At 33.7% G+C, this 21,519-nt stretch overlaps 1 protein-coding gene across 1 annotated transcript; it reads right to left on the bottom strand.

Moving 5' to 3' along the window:
- Positions 1 to 1,465: 1,465 nt before the first annotated feature.
- LOC110701979 (protodermal factor 1-like) lies at positions 1,466 to 4,468 on the bottom strand. Its single transcript, XM_021879603.1, has 3 exons — positions 4,111 to 4,468; positions 2,602 to 3,145; positions 1,466 to 2,067 (listed from the first exon to the last, which is right to left on the bottom strand). The coding sequence occupies exons 1-3, from the start codon at positions 4,277 to 4,279 to the stop codon at positions 1,707 to 1,709; spliced, it is 1,074 nt and encodes a 357-aa protein (XP_021735295.1). The 5' UTR covers positions 4,280 to 4,468; the 3' UTR covers positions 1,466 to 1,706.
- Positions 4,469 to 21,519: the final 17,051 nt, after the last annotated feature.

Consider the following 21,519-nt stretch of genomic DNA (forward strand, 5'->3'; position numbering starts at 1 on the left):
CATTAAATTTACTCTTGAAATTTATATGGAATATAAAATTAGAATTTCAGAACAAAAATACACGTAAATTAGTGTAATTGTATACTTCGAGAAAGCATTATGTAAGTAGTATTATTGCATTTATATTAATTACATACATAAATTTACACACTCTGCATGTGTTGTGGTTGAATGTGCAGGTCTTCTCTGCTGTATATTCGAAGCACATTTATTATGTAATTGAATTTAATTTTGGTGGGAAGTTGGTGCATATAAATGTTGATCGTTGATGCTCAGAATTCAAACATGTCATTTGAAATAAATAGAGATGGTTCCTATCTCATTTATGGGAATTTAATGCTATTAACCATGATTTTGCTTGGTTTCTTTCATAACATTTGCATGATCTAGCTAGCTTGTCACAATGTTTCCCTTTGTTTGATTGTTTGTCTTTTTTGGAGTTAGTATATACATTTTTTTTGTCTTTGCACTCTATTAAGGTTAAGTTATTATCTAGTGTAACTAAATCCGGCAAAAGTGACTTTGTGGAATGTGTTAAAAATTATGGATCAAGACCTAAATTTGACTTTAACTGAAGTTGATCGAGGTAAAACTAAATTAAACTTGAACATAATCATGAATTGATTGATTATCATATCATAATTATCTAATCGATAAATGACCTAAACATGACCCAAACTAAATTGACCCAAAATAAATCTAATCAAAATAAATCGAGTAAGAGATAGGCCATATGCATAGCAACAATTGTATTGTTTATATTAACTCAAAAGAAATTATCGTTTTGTCTCCTTTTTAACCAATGCCTGCATCACCTTAAGTTATGGTAATTCAAATGCTACATTATAATTAATTTCTTAAGTAAATAATCTTGAAGGAGATTGGACATGATTTGAAGAAATGAATGACATGTTTTGAGAGCAAAGCAATTAATTTGAAGGCTAAAAGTTAAAGTGTGAAATTAATCTTAGCTTGCAATGTTCGTTTGACAAAAGAAAATACTAGTAATTAAAAATATCTATACTTCTCACTAGGAGTAGGACAATTTTCAATCCTTAATTTTTCCATGCTCAATCTTAGCTTAATTACTAATTTATTTACATATAGAATGTTCCTTTTAAAAAAAATTAAAATAATATTTGAGTTCAAAAAGAGGGGTTACAAATTTCTGATTTGCAATACTAATCCCTAATGTTTCCATGCTTCATTCTAATAATTACTCTAAATATTCGAAAATGATGATCACATATAGAATATTAAATGTACGAAGTATGTATGTATTTCATTATATTAAATTACTATTATAACTTAGTATAACTTCAAACTTTTTAAAATTCTATTAATTCAAAATGATTGTAATACAATTTTGTAATTAAGTTTGTTGATGTTGAAACTAAACAATAAAATTAATAAACATCAATATTGTAGAAATAAAGAACAAATAAAAATGCCAAAAAAACAACAATTTCATCGAAGCATCAAACTCATCATAGATTCATAGTGCTAATAACGTTACACCAAGTCTTTTGATTAATCGATCTCAAAACAACAAAACAACACATGCTTACATACCACTCATTAAAACTATGACAATTAACATAATGATGATATATATTTAACTAGTAATTAATTAATAATAAAGTATGTCATCGGACCATTTGATTAATTATATAGAACACAAACACATGCATGCAACAATAATTTAATCAAGGTTTAGACGTGGTAGTTGTAGTAGTAGTAGTAGTAGGCTTGAGCTTCTTCTCATTGGCAAGCTTGAAGAGCTTGGCTTGAGCGGCGGCGACCTTATCGGAGGCGAGGGAAGCAAGGAAGGAGTCCTTGACTTGCTTGGTGGAGAGGGCGAAGTTTTTCGATGCCATTGAGTTGAGGAAGGAGGCAGTGCCCTCCCTGTAAAGGGAACCATACCCATCATTTCTAGGGTTGTTTAGCATTTCTTGTAGACTTGTTGCTGAGCTTAGTCCTGGTAATGTTGTCACACCAAATACTCCACCTACTGTTGCCCACCATCCTAGTACCCCAAATACCAACCCTGGGTGACTTCCCCAGTAACTGCATCATCGTCACATTTTTCGTTATTAACAAGTAGTATTACATTGATATTTAAGTATTTACAAAGTATGTATGTTACATACTAATAATATAATAGTAATAATAATGTTTGTGATATATGTTCACCTACAATAATCAATCAACTATGTAATTAATTACAATAATAAGTTTCTTTGTTTTATAACTCTAGCTTAGCTTGCTTATTAAGTGTGAGCCGTGCGTGCGTGCGTACGTGTCTCCATTATGTTACATGTATTAATGTACGACTACCACTATTTATTGTCTGCTATATAATTATGTGTGCAAACATATCTATATGTAACTAATAAATCTACGTGGTATGATATCTTTATAATATACACAGATACACCGCAATGAATTTAAAATGTACATTAACTAGCTCTTCGTATTATATTTAAGACATTAATTGATAAACCATCACAACTTTCCTCATTAATATGCAATAAAATTAAAAAGGGATTATATTATACAAAAATGTTAAAATTAAGGTCAATTAAGTTAAGGGGGACTTACGTGCATGGGAAGGGTGGTGTGGTAGGATCAAAAGGCATAGGAGGAGTGTTTGGATCAGGAAGATAAGGTGGCGTCGGAACGATTGGCGTTACTGGAGGCGACGGCACCAAAGGAGAGCTAGGAGTTGTTGGAGGATAATACCCTCCACTTCCACTACCACCACTTCTAGGAGGTGTAGTTGGCACCAAAGGCGAAGGCGGTGTGACTATGACGGGTGTTGGTGTCCTTGGAGTAGTTGGGGTTGGAGGGTAGTATCCTCCGCTACCACCGCTTGTAGGCGGTGGTGACGGACATGCGCACCCGCCTCCGCTAGGAGGGTTAGAGGGTGTGTGTCTAGGTGGATGGTGTGATCCTCCACTTCCTCCTTTGCTTGGAGGTGTTATTGGTGTTGTCGGTGTTGGTGATGGGTAGTAGCCACCGCTTCCGCCACTGCCGCTGCCACCGTGTGATGGTGGTGTACGGCAGTTGCTTTGACTGACGGAGGGTGATCCATGGGATTTGTGATTGTGGGATGATCCATGGTGGCTAGGGTTGCTATGAACACCTACATATGTTCAAATAATAATAATGTTACGTAATCAATTACACATTTACAGGTACATAATAGTTACTCGCTTTTATTTCTAAAATTTCTTTCTGTTTTGATTTTTTTTTTGTGATAGAAATTGACAATGACCATCTATCCAAACAAAAAATACTTGTAAATCGACATAAAAGGATTGATGGAGTACATATTAATCATACTGAATTATGTGTACTTTTTAATTATACGAGTACATCTTATTTTCAAATTAAATTATTTCCATAATCTTAACCAAAGCATGCATGTATCTTATGGGGTAATTCTTAAGCTAGATTTATGTATAGAAAATAGAAATGGCTTTGTTACAAAAAGCTAACCAACATATATATTGCTTCATTTTAAAGGGACATTCTAGAAAGAAGTTTATTGCAAACCTTTTTAAAATTAAGGATAGTTTAATAAATATTGTGAGGAATCCTACCAAAACGTAGCACAATAATCAAGTCATTCAACTTTTTTGGACCTAGTGAAAAATGAAAGTCAAAACCCTTCTATTTTATTTTATTTTTGGCTAATTCCATTTTCAACTGAGGCCCAATGTTTAGACTAATCGTTTAGAAAAGTGTTCAAAATAAAGCACACTCTCTTTGTCCGGAATTTAATTATCTCATTAACAACATACAGGGATGAAATTAACTAATAATTTCAGACGATGTTATTATTTATTTGTGCAATAATAATAAATCAAAACGAGAACTTATAATTGCAAACCACTGGATGTATGTTATATATCAACCTCTAATTAGTATTACCTATATTATAAAGTAAAATCATGCATATTCCTTAAAAACACTTGAATTAAAACTATTCATCTCTATCAAACATACATAAAACCTAGTATAGTAAAGACATACATACACATGAACTAAAATAATTCATTAGATAGATATAGAAATTAAATTAAAAAGATATAGAAAATGAGGTACCTGAAGAAGGGGTTGTTGGCACATGTGGGTCATTAGGAGTGTAGTAATTCTTTTCATTTCCAAAATTATTATTAATAATACTTGAATAAACAGGAATTACTAGGTTATTAGTGGAAACCATTAGCAAAACCACCCACAAAATCATACTTTTTTCTTTGATCCTCCCCATTTAATTAATTTTTTTTTTCTATCCCAAAAAAAAATCAAAAAAAAAAAGAGAGGAGATTTTTGAGAAGTATAGAAGATGTGAAATGAATGAAAGAAGTGAGAAAAGGTGGAAGATTTTAAAGAAAAAAAGGAGGGGATGTGCATTGAGCTAGCTAGGGTTATGGTGAATAAATACAAGCAGGTAGAAGAGTGAGTATTATGTATGGTTAGTTGATGTGTTGCAGGTTGCATTTATACAGGGGCGGAGCTAGAAGGGGACGAGTGGGGACACTTGTCCCCCCATTTTCAAAAAAAAAAAATTAAAAAAAAAAAATTTAAAAAAAAAAAAAAATAAAAAAAAATAAAAAAATAAAATGCAATTACAAGTTGCGTTGCGACATTTTCCAGCCAGCCAAAGCCAAACCCTAAGTTTTTCAATTTTCAATTTCTCTCTCTTCGATTCGCCCAATCGCCCTCGCCTTCGTCCGTTCGCCACTTCGCCGGCAGTCTTCGTCCGTTCGCCGGCAGTTCGCACTTCGCAGCAGTGACGAGGTTCAACAGCCGCCCTTGAGCCTTCGTCCTTCCTCCTTCGTGACTTCGTGTGTTCGTGACTTCGTCTGTTCGCCTAGCCGTCTGTTCGTCCACCGTTCGCCGGCAGTTCGCAGCAGTGACGAGGTTCAACAGCCGCCCTTCAGCCCTTGAGCCTTCGTCCTTCGTGAATCGTGACTTCGTGTCTTCGTGACAGCGTGACAGCGTGACTTCGATCGACACTTCGTCTGTTCGTCATATGCATTTCAATGGAGGTATGAATCAATGAATGTATGATTAATTGAATAATTGATTACTTGTTTTGTTGTTTAAATGTTTAATTGTTTAAATTTACAGTAAATCTGAAATTCTGAATTTCATATTTTTATTACTTGTTTAAATGTTTAATTGTTTATATTTTTATTGTGAATTTGTCATTTGTGGCCTTGTCACTCCAGCTGAAATTTAATTTTGATTTCTGGGTTAATCTCCTTTTTATTCTATTTAGCTTCATATTGCCGGCTTTTTTATAATCCAATTCAGTCTTAATCAGGAATTTCAATAATTTGAAGGTAACCCTTCTTGTCTTTGCTAATTTGGTTTCTGGGTTTGTTTTAGAATTCTCTGTTGGTTTCTGTATTGATTGATCTGATTAATGTTGGGTTTAAAGATTGGTTTTTTTTTTTCTTCTTAATATGAACAATATGGGTGATTATTAATGTGTTTGGTTTGATTAAGAGTTTCAATGATGGTTATTTTTTGTGGGTTTTAGTCATTGATGATGAGCATTCAATTACTGTGTTTATATTATATAAGTTGATTGTCTTAGTTTTGGTTTAAAATGTTGCTGATTTTACTTGTTTGATTAATTTTTCTGAGTATTAAAATGAAGAAAGTATATTTGATTTCTTAGCTATAATAATATGATGAGATTGAAATAAGGGGTAGAAATGGAGAGCTGCTTATGGAATCGTGGGTATTGATTATTGAATAATTTGAATTGATAAATGATTATTGATTTATATTTGTTTGATTGTTTCCCCTGTTAGAGTTTTTGGTTGTTTTTGTGAAATGTGAATTTAAATTTATTAATTATTGTAAATTATTGAAATGTGTAGTTGAATTAGAAATTTAAAATCTTAGCCTCTTAGGTTTTGTTATTATGTAATGATGTGGATTGTGGTCTTGTGGAAATTGATATATAATTTTCGATTTAATTAGGAAATGTCAAACGATTCACCAAATTCAAACAAATCAAAGGCAACTAAACAACCCGATCTTCGACAATTCTTGTTTAAAAGAACGAAACTCAATGAAAATGAGTCCAATGAAAATGAGTCCAATAACTCACCTTCATTTAGCTCCCCTCAAAGTCAAGAAAATAGTATGGAAATGGGTGGTTCAAGTAATAGTAATGTACCAAATCAAAGGCAACTAAACAACCCGATCTTCGACAATTTTTGTTTTTTTTTTTTTGTTAAGCTTTTCGTAAGTTAAGCATTTTGTCCCCCCAAGTTGAAAATCCTGGCTCCGCCACTGCATTTATATTTCTCATTTATTGATATCTCTTTAATTTCATCTTTGCATGCATTTTGTACAATATTTATCAACCTTCAATTTATGTATATTTCTTAGATACAATATTGAAATAATATAATTATGATGATAACCTCGTCTATGTGATAGGTATGGGTGTCCAATTATCTCAAGGGTTTAACATTTATCACTCCCGCTCTCTGTATCAATTTAACTTTCACGTCATACGTATTTGTGCATGTTTTACACTATAGCATTAAATCTTTAATTATGTGATGAAAAAAATATTTGTTATAATATACAGATATGAAGTTTTAAATGACATTAGTATCTACCTATGATTTATCTATACGGGATTGAACGTATATATTTTATGACTCTAAGTAAATGTACTTTATTTGTTTGAAAGCATTATCAAAAAAATGATGATGATTTTGTCGATAAATTGTTATATTAAGGAAATCCGATAATTTTACGAGTTCATTAATTTAAAACACTACTACTTATATATTTCACTAAAGTTACAAATCACCACCAATATCAACGTGCATCACTTATTTATTTGGTTGTGAAAATAAAAACACTTATTTATTTATGTATTTTTTTTAAAAAAATTGTAATCAATTTGTGTGTATCTTAAACACTAAAGTATAGAAAAAAAGGGGTCATGCATATGCCGTGCATGGTGCAGCTGTGTAGCGCTAAAACTCCCGCAGCCCTAAATTAATTGCCACAAAAAGCTTTTGCAAAGTTTACAAGACATACTTTTGACATCAAACATCTAAAGTGCATATTGCTTGATGAAAACTTTATAAAAAATTAATATGTTAAAAATGAACAATTGTAATGAATTCAATAAGAAAACACGTCATTATTTTATCATCTTTATAAATTCATGAGAATTATGTGATAAAAAAATTATCGAACTTGACGAGAAGAACCTATAACACTAATCTAGAGATGAAGGGAGTATCGACATGTAAAACGACTAAAAAAGAATGGAGCCCTTTATATAAAAAAAAATGAAATAGATTGGAAATATGAATACCCTTGTTACCCATTTTGATACTCTGTATTTATTATTTCCAAATTTACTATAGTTGCAGGTTGTTGCATATGTTAAGAAAGAACGAAAAATAAGTGAGTACTTGTATACTTGTAGCTCTTGGCATTTATTTTTGGTGCTTTAAATTAGGGCTCAGAGAATATGTGTACAGCTTTCATGTTGACTCTTCTTTGGACTTTTGTCAAACTATTTAATGTTACATACTGGGATTACAGTATGGTCTTCAGATCTCATCAACTTTACATATGCTTATGATTTTATTTATTTATTTTTTATTTTTGAAATTAGCCACTAGATCAATACGATTTACAAATGGCTGGCCGGCTTTTTTTTAGACGTGTCGTATACAGACTAATTAAGGTATTTATGTTAATCATTCGGCTAAGACCTCATTGTGACATTAATTAGCATTATATCGTGAATAACTTGTGACATTTTATTCTTTTGTAAAAATGTTACTTAACATTTTTTTAGGAAGGTGATCAATTGGGAATTATTATATATTTTGGCAAATTTTTATATGTGGCTGGCCACATGGTGTGGCCAGTCCGTTTTATATAACGGACTCCGTTATACCAAACGGGTCCGTTATTTTAAATTTAAAAAAAACGTGTCTTTCTTTTTTTTCATTTTATTACATCAAAAGGTTCTTCTTTCCCAAAGTTTTCTCATTTTCTCTGTTTCCATTTTCTCTCTCCTCAAATTCTCTCTCCTCTAAATTGTTCTTTTCTTTGATAATGACTAAAATCAAGATAATCTTCCCCAAGATAAAGAAAGGATCGACATATACGCTGAACTCTCCTACTTCTGATATAAATCAAACCCTAATTTTAGTAATTTTTCGATTTTCTTGTCATCTATGCTCTGCAATTTGAACAAGCATCGTGAGATTGTTTTTGGTGGTGTGAAAGAATTTTCGTGAGTAGAAATCAAGCAATTTATGAAGAATTACTAGAGAATGAAAAGACAAAAAAGGCAGATGAAATGGAGGCTACTAATGAGCTTGGTAATGTAGAAGATGCAACAATAGTTACTTTATTCATTATGTAGGGATTACTTTTAATTTAAAAATTACAGTGCACTTGTTTTAGGGGTTACTCGTTGAATTGGTTTTATAGGGAGGGGTTACTTGTTGATTTTACAATGGTTATTTGTAAAGTTTTAGGGGGTTAATACTTGTTACTCGTAGTTTATTAGGAGTTACTTGTTAGTTTTACAGAATTTGTTGTTAAATTAGAGGGGTTATTTGTTAATTTTTGTTAAGTTTCAGGTGTTACTTGTTAGTTTTATAGGGGTTACTTGTTATTTTTATGAGTTACTTGTTTATTTTAGTGGTTACTTGTTAGTTTAACAGGGGTTACTTGTTAATTTTTGTTAGGGTTACTTGTTTATTTTCGGGGTTACTTGTTAATTTTTGTTAGGGTTACTTGTTTATTTTAGGGGTTACTTGTTAGTTTAACAAGGGTTACTTGTTAATTTTTGTTAGGGTTACTTGTTTATTTTAGGGGTTACTTGTTAATTTTTGTTAGGGTTACTTGTTTATTTTAGGGGTTACTTGTTAATTTTTGTTAGGGTTACTTGTTAATTTTATAGGGGTTACTTGTTAATTTTTGTTAGGGTTACTTGTTTATTTTAGGGGTTACTTGTTAATTTTTGTTAGGGTTACTTGTTTATTTTAGGGGTTACTTGTTAGTTTAACAGGAGTTACTTGTTAATTTTATAGGGGTTACTTGTTAATTTTTGTTAGGGTTACTTGTTTATTTTAGGGGTTACTTGTTAATTTTTGTTATGGTTACTTGTTTACTTTAGGGGTTACTTTTTAGTTTAACAGGGGTTACTTGTTAATTATTGTTAGGGTTACTTGTTTATTTTAGGGGTTACTTGTTAGTTTAACATGGGTTACTTGTTAATTTTACAGGGGTTAGTTATTAGTTTTACAGGGGTTACATGTTAATTTTACAGGGGTTACTTGTTAATTTCTTCAATTTTATTGTATCTGTTTTCATCTTCCAGATCCAATACCTGATTACTGGTTTGGATTTCAAGATTCATCAAAGAATCTTCAATTTGTTCGATCTCTAATGATTCTTGTGAATCAGGTAATTTTTCGAATTCTTCTGCCATTGTTATTCTTTAATTTCTGGAAGAAAAATTGTGTGAGGTTTCGCTCAATTTTCGCATTCGTTCCTCGTAAATGAGTTGTTATGGGTTTTAAGGTTTAGAAATTTGCGCGTGTTTTGTAGAGCCATTTTGTTCAGCGCTTGTTTCCTAATCCCGTTATGGTCGTTCTCCGTTATTTTGCTGACTTGGAAGCAGGCCACACAGTGTGGCCTGCTGCACCAAAAAGGCGCCGATATATTTTAATTCTTTGAAGACATGAAGATAGCTAGCAGTTGTGATATATACTTACTCATCATATCAGAGTGCCTTTTATTTTGAATCAGTATTTTAATATTTTATTTATTTATTTTTTTGTTACAAAAGAGCTATCAAATAAATGGAAAATAAACAAATATGACAACATCTGTCAATGAAAAGCTAAAACAAAAAATACAACTGATGACGTCGGACACAACCAGCTAACCAGTGAGCCGGAGTAATCAGGGATCGGTATTTTAAGTTGTTAGTTCTTGCATAACTTATAGAGTCAATTAGTCTAGTTAAATTAATGGAGGTAAAAGTATGTAAGAAGTAGTTTTCTGTTGGTGTAGGTTTTTGATTTTGCTAGCAAATCAATGTGAGCGAGGGCTGAGGGGTATATATGTACGTCCAAGTGTCCAACCCTTCTTATAGGAAGTTCAATTATTTTCCAGAAGTTTACTAACGCTCTATCCATGATGTAGTTGCAAGTTGCAACGTTAGTTTTGCAATCAAATTAAGTAGAATAATTATTTTGTCAAAAAAAAAAAAGTAGAATAATTATGCTTATATAGTTTAATTGTTCTATAATATTTAGTCCTTGCTAGTATCATTTTTAAGGTTTTTTTAATTATTAGTATCATGGTTATGCGTTGGATTAATTATATTACTATTATGTTTAGGATTTTATTAATAATTGTGTAGTATCATGTTTAAGATGCTTTGATTTGCCTGCTAAGTTGCTTCCTATATCATTGTGTACGTTTATTTGTTATTATGATCACCCATGTTTTAATCAGGATTTATAATTATATTGAAATCACGCTTAATAAGTTACCAATAATCATTTTGCTAAATTCAATTGATCATGATTTAGTAATATTTTTTTGTGCATTACTAATAAGCTGACTAATTAGCATAGTTAATTAGTTTGGGGCAAAATAAACCTTTAGTTTGTTTGTACTATAAGAATCTAGTAAAGGCTAATACGGGCGGAATTGTATTTCGTGACCATATGGAATTATCAATACCCGTATCCTCCGGTTGTATTTTGTGACCGTATGGAATTATCAATAATTCAATCTCAAGAATTGTGAATGGGGTATAACCTTCATAGGTCATCATTTGTTGCCTTTCAATTTATCCCATTTTGTGGTTGTGTTAAATGATCCATGAAAAGTTTACAAAGTTCTTTAAAAACTTGTAGTGGCTCCGTACTTTATTGTCCCTTATCGTATTATGTTAATTCCAACTTCTTATGTAGTCAACTAAGCATATTCACGTGTGCTAAACTTGTTAGTGGCTTCGTATTTTTATATCCCTTATCGTATTATGTCACTTCCAACTTCTTATGTTGTCAATTAAACATATTCACGTGTGCTAAGGTAATCACACTTCATATGACGCCTACAATATTAATAAAAAAAAAAGTTACCAAAGTTATTTGGAAATTAAAATACACATTAATGTGAATCTAATGACATTTTAATTAATATGCCTTTTAGATTAGTTGTAACACTAAGAGTCTGTTCTTTTACGTTGAAATTCAGTTCAATTCAGTTCAGTTCAGTTCAGCTCAGCTCAGTTCAGTTCAGTTCAATTCAATTCAACTCCTAATTTCCTTCTCTTATAAAATATTCATTTCAATTCAGTTCAGTTCAACTCAGTTCAGTTCAGTTCAGTTTAGTTTAGCTCATTTCAGTTCAGTTCAGTTCAGCTGAGTTCAGTCAATGAGAACAAGCCCTAAGTTTGACATATACATAGCTTAAGAAAAAGTATTGGGTGAGAAGACTGAGAACCAAAATGATAACTTCCCTACCTTATAAAAAGTACAAAAGAACTCTTATGAATAGTGCGATGACTTTTTTACCCCTAAAATTGTTTATTTACCCATATACCCTTTTATGTCATATTAACTCTTATGCTTCCTTATCTATTTCTCTTAGCTTCTTTAGTCTTCCTTCCAACTTCCAGCCTTTTCCTCTCTTTTAAACCCCCCTTTCTCTGTCCTTCCTCCTTTACTTCCCTACTCTCTTTCTCTCCTCCATTAAAGCGAAGGAGCCCTCCATTAAAGCGCCTACCGAGCTAGGCCACATGAAGAAGAGGAAGAGGAAAATTAAAGGAGAAGGAGGAGGAGAAAATTGTTGAATTTAATGGCAAAACTATTTAACGTGAAAATAATCCTCTTCAAAGGGTGAGGGAATAGTCCGGATATAACCTACTTTGTTACTGTTTTCTTTAAAAAAAAAAACACACACACACACACACACAAACACACACACACAAACCCATTGAATTTAATTACCTAATCATCTAATTAGACATTTTTCTTTTGAATGTTTTTCCGTTAAATTTTTAGTTGTAACATTTTAACTTTCACACTTGTCAATACATAATTTCAATCTCTTGTATCTCTAATTATAGACATATAAATTGTTTCAAAAAAAAATTATAGACATATAAATAATCTAAAGATTAAATATTTAAAACATATATATAAATCGAAATGAATCTAATAAGATCCCACATGACTATTTCGCCCAACAAAAAAAGTCAATAAAATAAAGATCAATTATTTTAAAAAAAATGAAAAATTGTTATGAAAATATTGTGTGGATATCCATTATCCTTATATTAGGTTTATTGTTATCTAAGCAAACCCTAGTTATAATAAAAAGTATGGTTGGTGTGACCGTGGTGGTACATAGTTCATTATTGTAAGCGGGAGAGAAAAATTAAATAACCAAAAATTAGTGAAATATGAAATAATGAAGAATCCTTATGAAATAAATAATATCACAATTAATTTGAAATATGAAATATGGTTGTTGACACCGAAATTTTGTTAATTATTAGGTGTCAGATATATGTAAATAAGGAGATAATATCAAAAAATATAAGATATTATCTTCAAGATCTCGTGAATATTTGATAGATATCTTGTTTACTACTCTATGACACTATAAGAGGGTCGTTCTAGGGTTTAATGAGGCTCAGATGGAACAAGTCACAAAGACCCCATTTCCTCTCTACGACCAAACATTGTAAGTCCATAGTATGGAATAAGCCAACAAGGCCCCGTACTACAAACAAATATCAAAACCTAGCCCTTTGGAGAGAGAAATCAAGAGATCTACGAGAGTTGTAACCCACAAATTATCAATAAAATAATTGTTCCCGTATATTTTTCTACCTCTTTAATTATATATTGTAGGTTTGAATTTTTTATGGTTTACAATGGTAATTTAAGAAATGGAGGGAGTAGTATTTTTTTTCTTAAGGGTTACTGAATGAATAAGGCCCTGTTCTCTTCACCTTAAAAAAATAATACGTAGTATTAAGTAAAAATAATTTCAGTTCAGTAAAAATAATTTCAGTTCAGTAAAAATAAGTTTAGTTTAGAAAAATTCAATTTTCTTAAAGAAGAATTGTTGGAAATAGGTAATGCAAACGGATTCTCGCGCCCGATCGGGCGGTGGTTCGCCCGACCGGGCGGAGGTGGCTAAGGAAAATAGGAGAACTCTCGCGCCCGATCGGGCGGCCCTCGCCCGACTGGGCGGCGGACTCGAGTTTTTGACGAGCCCGATCGGGCGGCTTCGCCCGATGGCTCGCTCGGGATGGGGTTTCTAGATCGCCCGACCGGGCGGTGTTCGCCCGATCGGGCGTGACACCAGGTCTGGAGAAACTTAATCTCGCGCCCGATCGGGCCCGCCTTTTTTCCTAGGTCGGTTTGCTTTGCGTGTTTCTTTTTCCGGGACTCATATAAATACGAGTCTTGCCTTTTCATGTGATTCATTCACTTTCTAGCCAATAAACAAAAAACCTACCTTTTGAGATCTGAACAGTTCTTGAGCAATTCCACTCTTCGAGTTCGGGTGCACGAATTACGGGGAGAGTTGCGTTAAACTTGGGGGGCGTGCGTCACTAGGAAACTTGTACCAGTGGTGGCGTATTTTGCTTCTAAGGCAGTGGAATATTGTTCCACGGCGCGACTGTGAGTTTGAGATCTTCAATCAAGTATTTTCTCTTTCATCTTCTCTATTTTGTTATTGGAATCAACAGGTATTTTTCCAACAATTTAGAAGCGAAATAATATTATTCTATTATACTGTTGAGTCATGGATTATTCAATTATAACTCGTATGATCAGGATGAGAATTATGATTCAGTTGATCAATATAGTTTTTTGCGGAATTAGTTCGGGTTCGTTGGTTCGACGACCATACTTGAAATCCTAGAAGCCTATTTTATGGGGATTATTTCTGAATCGACAGTTGATCGATTGAATTATGTTCGATTAAGCAATTTAATTAAATCTTTTTTATTAATATTCTCTTGCGATCGAGGTCAAGACGGGTCTTGTCTTTGTACATGGTGTAAAGAGGAATACCAATCCTAAAAATTCTGAAAAATAGCTACATTATTTAATTCCTAACAAGGGTTTTAATGGAGAAGTGTCAGAATACGTTACAAAAGGTGCACAAGATCAAAAGCCACTATAATGAGTAATTAGTGGCAGTAAGATTTCGAGTAGTTGATTTTATTCAACTGAGATAGAACTCAATGTATATAAAGGTTCGGCCATGGCAGCGAGATCGATTAAGCCTCATAGCGGTATAAGCAATGTATAACAATGAAAGTCACAATTCGGAGGAGTCGTACATGCACAAAATCAGATAAGTCCTCCTCAGTTTATGTAATTAATTTTTAACTCTGCATAATATTGTTTATTATGTGCCCCAAGTGTGCATAATTTTTATTATTATGAGCTAATGCAATGCTATGTGGGGGTGAGGTGAGTTAGATCTTGTAACTGACTAGTATGTTAGTTTTACTCTTGTAAAGGAGTGGTATTGAGGAGGAAGGTCTCCGTAAGAGACGTTTATCTGTGGCTATCTGTTTGTTAACTTGTTGTTTTGCAAGTAATTTATTTCTCCTAATGTATGTTTCGTCCAATGGTAACTTATTTATGTTCATGGACTTTAATGTGTTTTGTCCTAGTAGATTAGGGATGACATGTGTTCTATTTTATGATAGTGTTTTTATTGTTATTTTTCCTACTCATGGACAATGTTTTGTTGAGCACGAAGTATGTGATAAGCTTATAAGTGTCTCTCTTTTAGATTAAAAAGAGGGATTTAGAATTATTGTTTCTTTTAATTCTTGTGATCTTAATCAGCTTTGTTCACGAATTTGAAATGTATATAATTGGCTAGAGGTGTAGCAATTATTTTTCTTATTGATGGTCTAGTTGAGACCGGGATGATTTCCGTGCTTATTAGCAGAATAAAAAGGCTTGACTTAACAAAGCTAGAATGGTTGTGCAAGTTTGAAGTGTATGTACGTGCCCCACATGAGGTAAGGATGGGAATTAACATTCTATATGTCTTTAAAGTCTATTAATATTCTGTGAATGTTAGTATTGTGGGGGTTGCAGATATGTTTCAGTTGTTTATTTGTTTAGTAAGTATTTCACCCAAGAATTTGGTTGATACTCCCTATTTTGTTACCCGAGTCATGATTATTTTCATGTGGTATATGTGATGTGGGGGTTTCCAATAAAGAAGAATTGACTTCTATATATGTTTCACATAAAGCATGAAGGCTTGTGGGACTGTGGGTGATATGTATGCTGAATATCTGCTACGTTTATCATGTACAAGCTTGATAAGTTAAATCCTTGAAATGTCTCAAGTATATGTTTTCCTATGACATGACATGTTAGTTTTGCTCGTTCATAGGATTTGTTCTTGCTTCCTAAGCTTTATTCTGCTAGTAAAGTTGATGAGTTCATCATCAAAGGTGTATTGGATTAAAGCTTAAACTAGTTGTGTATCATCTTGGTTTTACTTTCTTGATCGAAAGTTGTATGTAGATGTTAGTTGTGTGGTTTATATATTCATGTAGTGGTGAATGGAAAATTCCTGAACCATATGGATAAACCTGATTGACTAGTTGTGGAAAGAAGCATGTTAACGCGAGTTGTGCACTCTCTTTGAGTCTGATATGTTTGAGAAGAGTATATCTTGCCTTGCTATTAGAAATCCATCTGTTGTAAGTATCTTTCAAGGTGAATTGAAAGGTGGTTGATTGGAAATGGGCTAAAGGTAAGATACTATGTTGTTAGGATTTACTCTGTAAGTTTGGTGCTGACCAACTCTTATGACTCACCTGGTTTGTTCTAAGCTTGTCTGATTTGCAGTAAGGTTGCTTAAGCTTTCTACCATGATTGATTGTAAATCAAGGGTGTGTATTTTAATACGCATTCACAGGTGACAACTTAGAAGATAAGGTATTTTTTCTCATGATGTTATATCCTTTGTGATATGTATGGTAAGTGGGGGTTAGATTTGAGTACTCTAACTTGTTATGTTAAGTTTTTCTTGGCATGTGAGTTGAACTTCTTAATGCATGTGTGATGTTACTATGGTTCGCATTGATAGAGTTCATTTGCTAGAAAGATCATAAGTTGTTAACTTCACATGCATGTTGTTAATTGAGATAAAGATGTATATGTGTCTCTAAGCTAAGAGACAAGTACAAGATAATGTGATAAGCAGAATGGTTCTAGGCAGTATGCCGATGAACTAATAAAGGTACGCATCAATCTCATTATTGTGATGTAGAGAAAGTGGTTTGGTAAATTATATTTATCATGTCTAAGCCAGAGTTATTTTCATGATTTGGCCTTGATGTTTGATTCAAATGTGCTAATGTTTTGCAATCTAAATGATGAACAAACTATTCTTGACGTGTAGTGGTTTTGTTGTAAACTATATTGTTCATTCTGTTTGTCAAGAGAGAATTACTCAATTATTGTTTGAGTTTTAGTTAGTACAGAGATGAAGGTTAAAGTGAGAAAGTTTCTCAAGTACCTATCCAGTAAATTATAAGAGACAATGATTGAATGAACAACGATGATTAGTTGAACCTCTTTAGTGTATGTTTTTTACATGATGAAGGGTAGTGCTCTGTTTTGAGTGAGCTACAAAACAAATTGTTATACACTATCCATTATGAAGCAAAGGTTCATTAGATTGGATGACGTGGTCAAGAAGATGATTGTTGCAAAAATCAATCTCTGGAAGTTTAATTTGTCCATTGTGGGGGTAAGTTGATCCTCATGTTCTCTACATTATTTTTCACAAGTGTCTATGTATGTTGTCAGGAACTACAGATATAGTGACAAAGTTAGACAGATCTTGTGGAGATGATACTCATGTTAGAGTACGTGAAAGCAAAGAAGAATCAAGCAGGTCCTTATACTAGGATGAAGCACAGGTAAGTGCTTGATTGTCTAAGAGAATACATTTAAGATCCTGTGGGGTATTTTAAATTATTCTAGTGACGAAGTTTAAAAAATTGAGTCTACATCCTGAAGTGATCTGGCTTGATAACCCTCTAATTTATATGGTTATGAGATGCTTTGGTAGACTTGTTGCTTGATGTTTGCAGGTTGAGCTTTAAGTGCTCTAAATATGTCCATAACCCAGATTGGGTGGTCAATTGAGACAGCTTACATGGACACACCGAAGTATTTTAATTTATTGAACTTTTGTTCTGAATGGGTCTAGAGCCTTGTTTTGGTTGACTCATTGTTGGATTTACACCATTTATGTTTATTGAGTCTATAACTTTTTTCAGTGGTTTGTTGATCAGGTGGATTCAGTAAGGTTGAGCGTGGCTCTTAATGTCATTTGTCCAGTTATTCTTTGAGTAGGGATTGATAATGGTTCTTAAGTGGATTTAAGACCATTAGCCCAGTGGCTCTTAGAGTAGGATTGATAATGACACCGAAGGTGGAAGGTTGAGCATTGCCTACTCTTAATACTACTAGTCCAGTTGCTTGAGAGTAGGGAACAATAGTGATCCTTAAATGACTTAGAATCACTAGCCCGGTTACTACTCGAGTAGGGAACGATAGTGGTACCGAATGACTGAGGTTGGGAGTATCCCTTAATGCATCTAGCCTAAGAGCTCGTTGAGTAGTGGATTGATAGATGCACCGACGAGTTAATAGGGTTGAACTTTTCGTTCTTAATGTTCTTATTCCATTGCACAGAAAATCTTGGGTTTGCAAGGTGCTTGAATGTGTTTTAAGCCTGCAAGGAAAGACTCTAGATGTGCTGGGAATGTGTATTTTATACACAGACGGAACACCTACGTGAGTACGAGGGGTGGCCTCCTTCAAGGGAAAAATTGTGGTGTAGTTTTCTTGAAGTACTCATGAGAGCCCAAGGTGTAGGCCAAGATTGGCGGAGTTGCTTAATCTCTAAAGTCAAGGTATGTGTATTCAAGGTCCCTTCCTCGCTCCTAGGAGTTCAAATCTTAGGATACTCACTAGGGAAGTGTTGAAAACCTTGTGCACTAATGTGTTAGTTCAAAACTTTGGATACTAGCATTTAAGTACTAAGACTTTCATTTACTGTTCAGATTTCATGTTGAAGATCCGCTCGCATTAGTGGGGGATTGTTGGAAATAGGTAATGCAAACGGATTTTCGCGCCCGATCGGGCGGTGGTTCGCCCGATCGGGCGGAGGTGGCTAAGAAAAATAGGAGAACTCTCGCGTCCGATCGGGCGGCCCTCGCCCGATCGGGCGGCGGACTCGAGTTTTTGACGAGCCCGATCGGGCGGCTTCGCCCGATGGATCGCCCGGGATGGGGTTTCTAGATCGCCCGACCGGGCGGTGTTCGCCCGATCGGGCGCGACACCAGGTCTGGAGAAACTTAATCTCGCGACCGATCGGGCGGCATCTCGCCCGATCGAGCCCGCCTTTTTTCCTAGGTCGGTTTGCTTTGCGTGTTTCTTTTTCCGAGACTCATATAAATACGAGTCTTGCCTTTTCATGTGATTCATTCACTTTCTAGCCAGTAAACAAAAAACCTACCTTTTGAGATCTGAACAGTTCTTGAGCAATTCCACTCTTCGAGTTCGGGTGCACGAATTACGGGGAGAGTTGCGTTAAACTTGGGGGGCGTGCGTCACTAGGAAACTTGTACCAGTGGTGGCGTATTTCGCTTCTAAGGCAGTGGATTATTGTTCCACGGCGCGACTTTAAGTTTGAGATCTTCAATCAAGTATTTTCCCTTTCATCTTCTCTATTTTGTTATTGGAATCAACAGGTATTTTTCCAACAAGAATCATAATAGAAAATCAATAAAAATAATTTCAGTGAAGAGAACGCAGCCTAAGGCTAATCTAATAAAATTCGTGTTAAAGCTTATTTCAAAAATAATTATATTAGATCTGACCAGATAAAGTTAGGGAAAAAATACATTTGCAAATTATTAATTATCTTTAATCTTATAGTACAAAAAATAATACAGTATATATATGACAAATTATTATTTGAAAACCCCTTTCAAAAAAAAATTATTATTTGAAGACATTTATATGAATCTATATATTGACATGACAAGAACTTGATACGAGTATAACGAAAAACTACAGAGTTAGAAAGTTATATGGAGAATTCAGTATTGCATATATGCATACACTGATACACTGATTGGGCCTTCATTCCTTAACACTTGGCCATTATACTTTTCCTTTATTTTAAAAATTTACCTTTTTGGTTTTTTTAGTTGCATAATTTTTGTAATTATGTAATCTTGGACAATTTTTCAAGTAGAGAGAGAGAGCGCGCTCATATAAAAGGGGAGATGATGTGAAAATTTATTAACTAAAAGGAAAAGTGATGCATTAAAATTGAAACTTCTATTTTTTAAAAGTGATGCAACTAATAAAAAACGAAGAAAGTGATTCACTTACAATAACAGTATACAAAAATATGAGTTCATATAAGGTCCTTTTATAATTGTTCCTTAAAAATTTTATATACACCTGAATGCATGGTGCACCCAAGGGTATATCTGCTCATTATATATATATATATATATATATATATATATATATATATATGCAAATGCAAATTGCAACCACTTAAAGTTGGTATTTTGCAATTGCAGCACAAAAGTTCTTATAAATTGTAAATTGCAATCCAATTCAATTTTTTCATCCGTTTACGTGTCGAAAAAATATTCGGTTAAGGTTTTAGGGGCCATTTTATTTCTAAAAATTGAGCCCGGAATTAGCAAAAAAAATAACGTAAGTGCCTCGTTTTTATAGCTAAAAATAGTTGCCCACAAATCGATATATATATTTTTTTTGAGCTCTTTCCCTAAATAATGTTGGGAAATTATCTAATTCCCAAATTACAGCTACTCTTTTTTTAATTCCCACCATACCGTCCACGTCACCGGTTCAGTGAGAATTTTTTTAAAAACGGGTTTATTAGAAAACCGCTACTTCAAGTAGCGGTGTGCTACTAAAAACCGCTACTTCAAGTAGCGGTTTACTTATTAGAAACCGCTACTTGAGGTAGCGGTTTATATTTAAACAAATTTTCACAAAGTGGGGTTGTTGGTGTTTTGAGGAAAACAAGTAGCGGTTTTTAGGTGTTTAAATTGGTTTTTTTTACAAACCGCTATTTCAAGTAGCGATGTACTGAATAAAACCGCTACTTCAAGTAGCGGTTTTCTTAATAGAAACCGCTACTTCAAGTAGCGGTTTATATTTACTAAGTTTTTTTACATTCAACTACGCATGGGAGGTAAAGGCTGGGTAAGTGACCTCCTTTCACTTTCCCCTTCTCCTCTTCTCTCTCTACGCCTCACTTCTCTTTCTCTCTCCTCTCCTCTTTCCTCTTCTCTCTGAACTCCTCTCCTCTTTCCTTCTCTCCTCCCTCCTTCTCTCTCCTCCGCCATTGGAGGTGCTGTCTACGCAACCTACGCTCCTTGGAGGTGATGTCTGCCTTCTTTCTCGCCGGTGTCGCATGGTAATTCAGGTCAAATTCGACCATGAAACCTCTAGATCTAGAGGCTTCATGATCGAATTTGGCCGTATTAAACCAAATTCGATGAGAAATTAACATTCAATTTCGGTGTTAAGGTATGTTTTTTTTTTGTTAATTTTTGGGTGGTTGTTTGGTTAGGGTTGTAGATCTTGGTTTGGTTTGGGTGTGTTTGGGTGGGTTAAGGTGGGGGTTACTAGGTTGTGGTGGTGGTGGTTAATTTGATTTGATTTCAATTTAGTTCCACTCTATTGGCGATTGATACTGCAGGAAGTAATCAGTGTATATGCAGAAAATTCGACATTTTCAGGTTTGATAGTTCGTACTTAGCGTTTTGAGCCTTAAAAAGATGCTATAGTTCCTACAAATAATTTGTACAAAACGCACAAAGTATAAGATTTCTACTAGTAGTTTTTACTGTATGTTTACAAATGTTATAATTTCTGTTAAAATCTTGTCAATTCATAAAAAACTGGAAGGATTTTTGCCCAGATCAATCAAATCGATATTAGCAAAGCAAAATTCACACATAATCAATTTTGTGATTTTTTTTTTTTTTTGGTATCAAATTATCTGTGTTTCCAGATTTTGGAGTACATGAACAATTGGTGGTAGAGAACTCGGCACTTTTTTTTTTTTTATTATTGTGGGTGGTGGTCAAAAATCACTTTCCCCTTCTCTTTGTATTTTATTGATAGTTTTTTTAAAAAAAAATTACATCAAAAACCGCTACTTCAAGTAGCGGTTTCTATTTTATAAACCGCTACTTAAAGTAGCGGTTTTAATTTTATAAATCGCTACTTGAAGTAGCGGTTTGTTGCTGGACCGATAAAAAAAAAACCGGTTTTTTTCACTTAGCTGACGTGGACGGTAGATTGGGAATTAAAAAAAGATTAGCTGTATTTTGGGAATTAGATAAGT

The sequence above is a fragment of the Chenopodium quinoa genome, unplaced genomic scaffold (assembly GCF_001683475.1).
Source record: "Chenopodium quinoa cultivar QQ74 unplaced genomic scaffold, ASM168347v1, whole genome shotgun sequence".
Taxonomy (NCBI): Eukaryota; Viridiplantae; Streptophyta; class Magnoliopsida; order Caryophyllales; family Amaranthaceae; genus Chenopodium; species Chenopodium quinoa.

What these genes read in the sequence shown, in the direction of transcription:
- LOC110701979 (XM_021879603.1), bottom strand. Translation starts at nt 4,279, where the DNA reads ATGGGGAGGATCAAAGAAAAAAGTATGATTTTGTGGGTGGTTTTGCTA. An exon ending in GCCAACAACCCCTTCTTCAG is followed by an intron (nt 3,146 to 4,110) that starts GTACCTCATTTT and finishes GAACATATGTAG; the next exon opens with GTGTTCATAGCAACCCTAGC. An exon ending in ACACCACCCTTCCCATGCAC is followed by an intron (nt 2,068 to 2,601) that starts GTAAGTCCCCCT and finishes ACGATGATGCAG; the next exon opens with TTACTGGGGAAGTCACCCAG.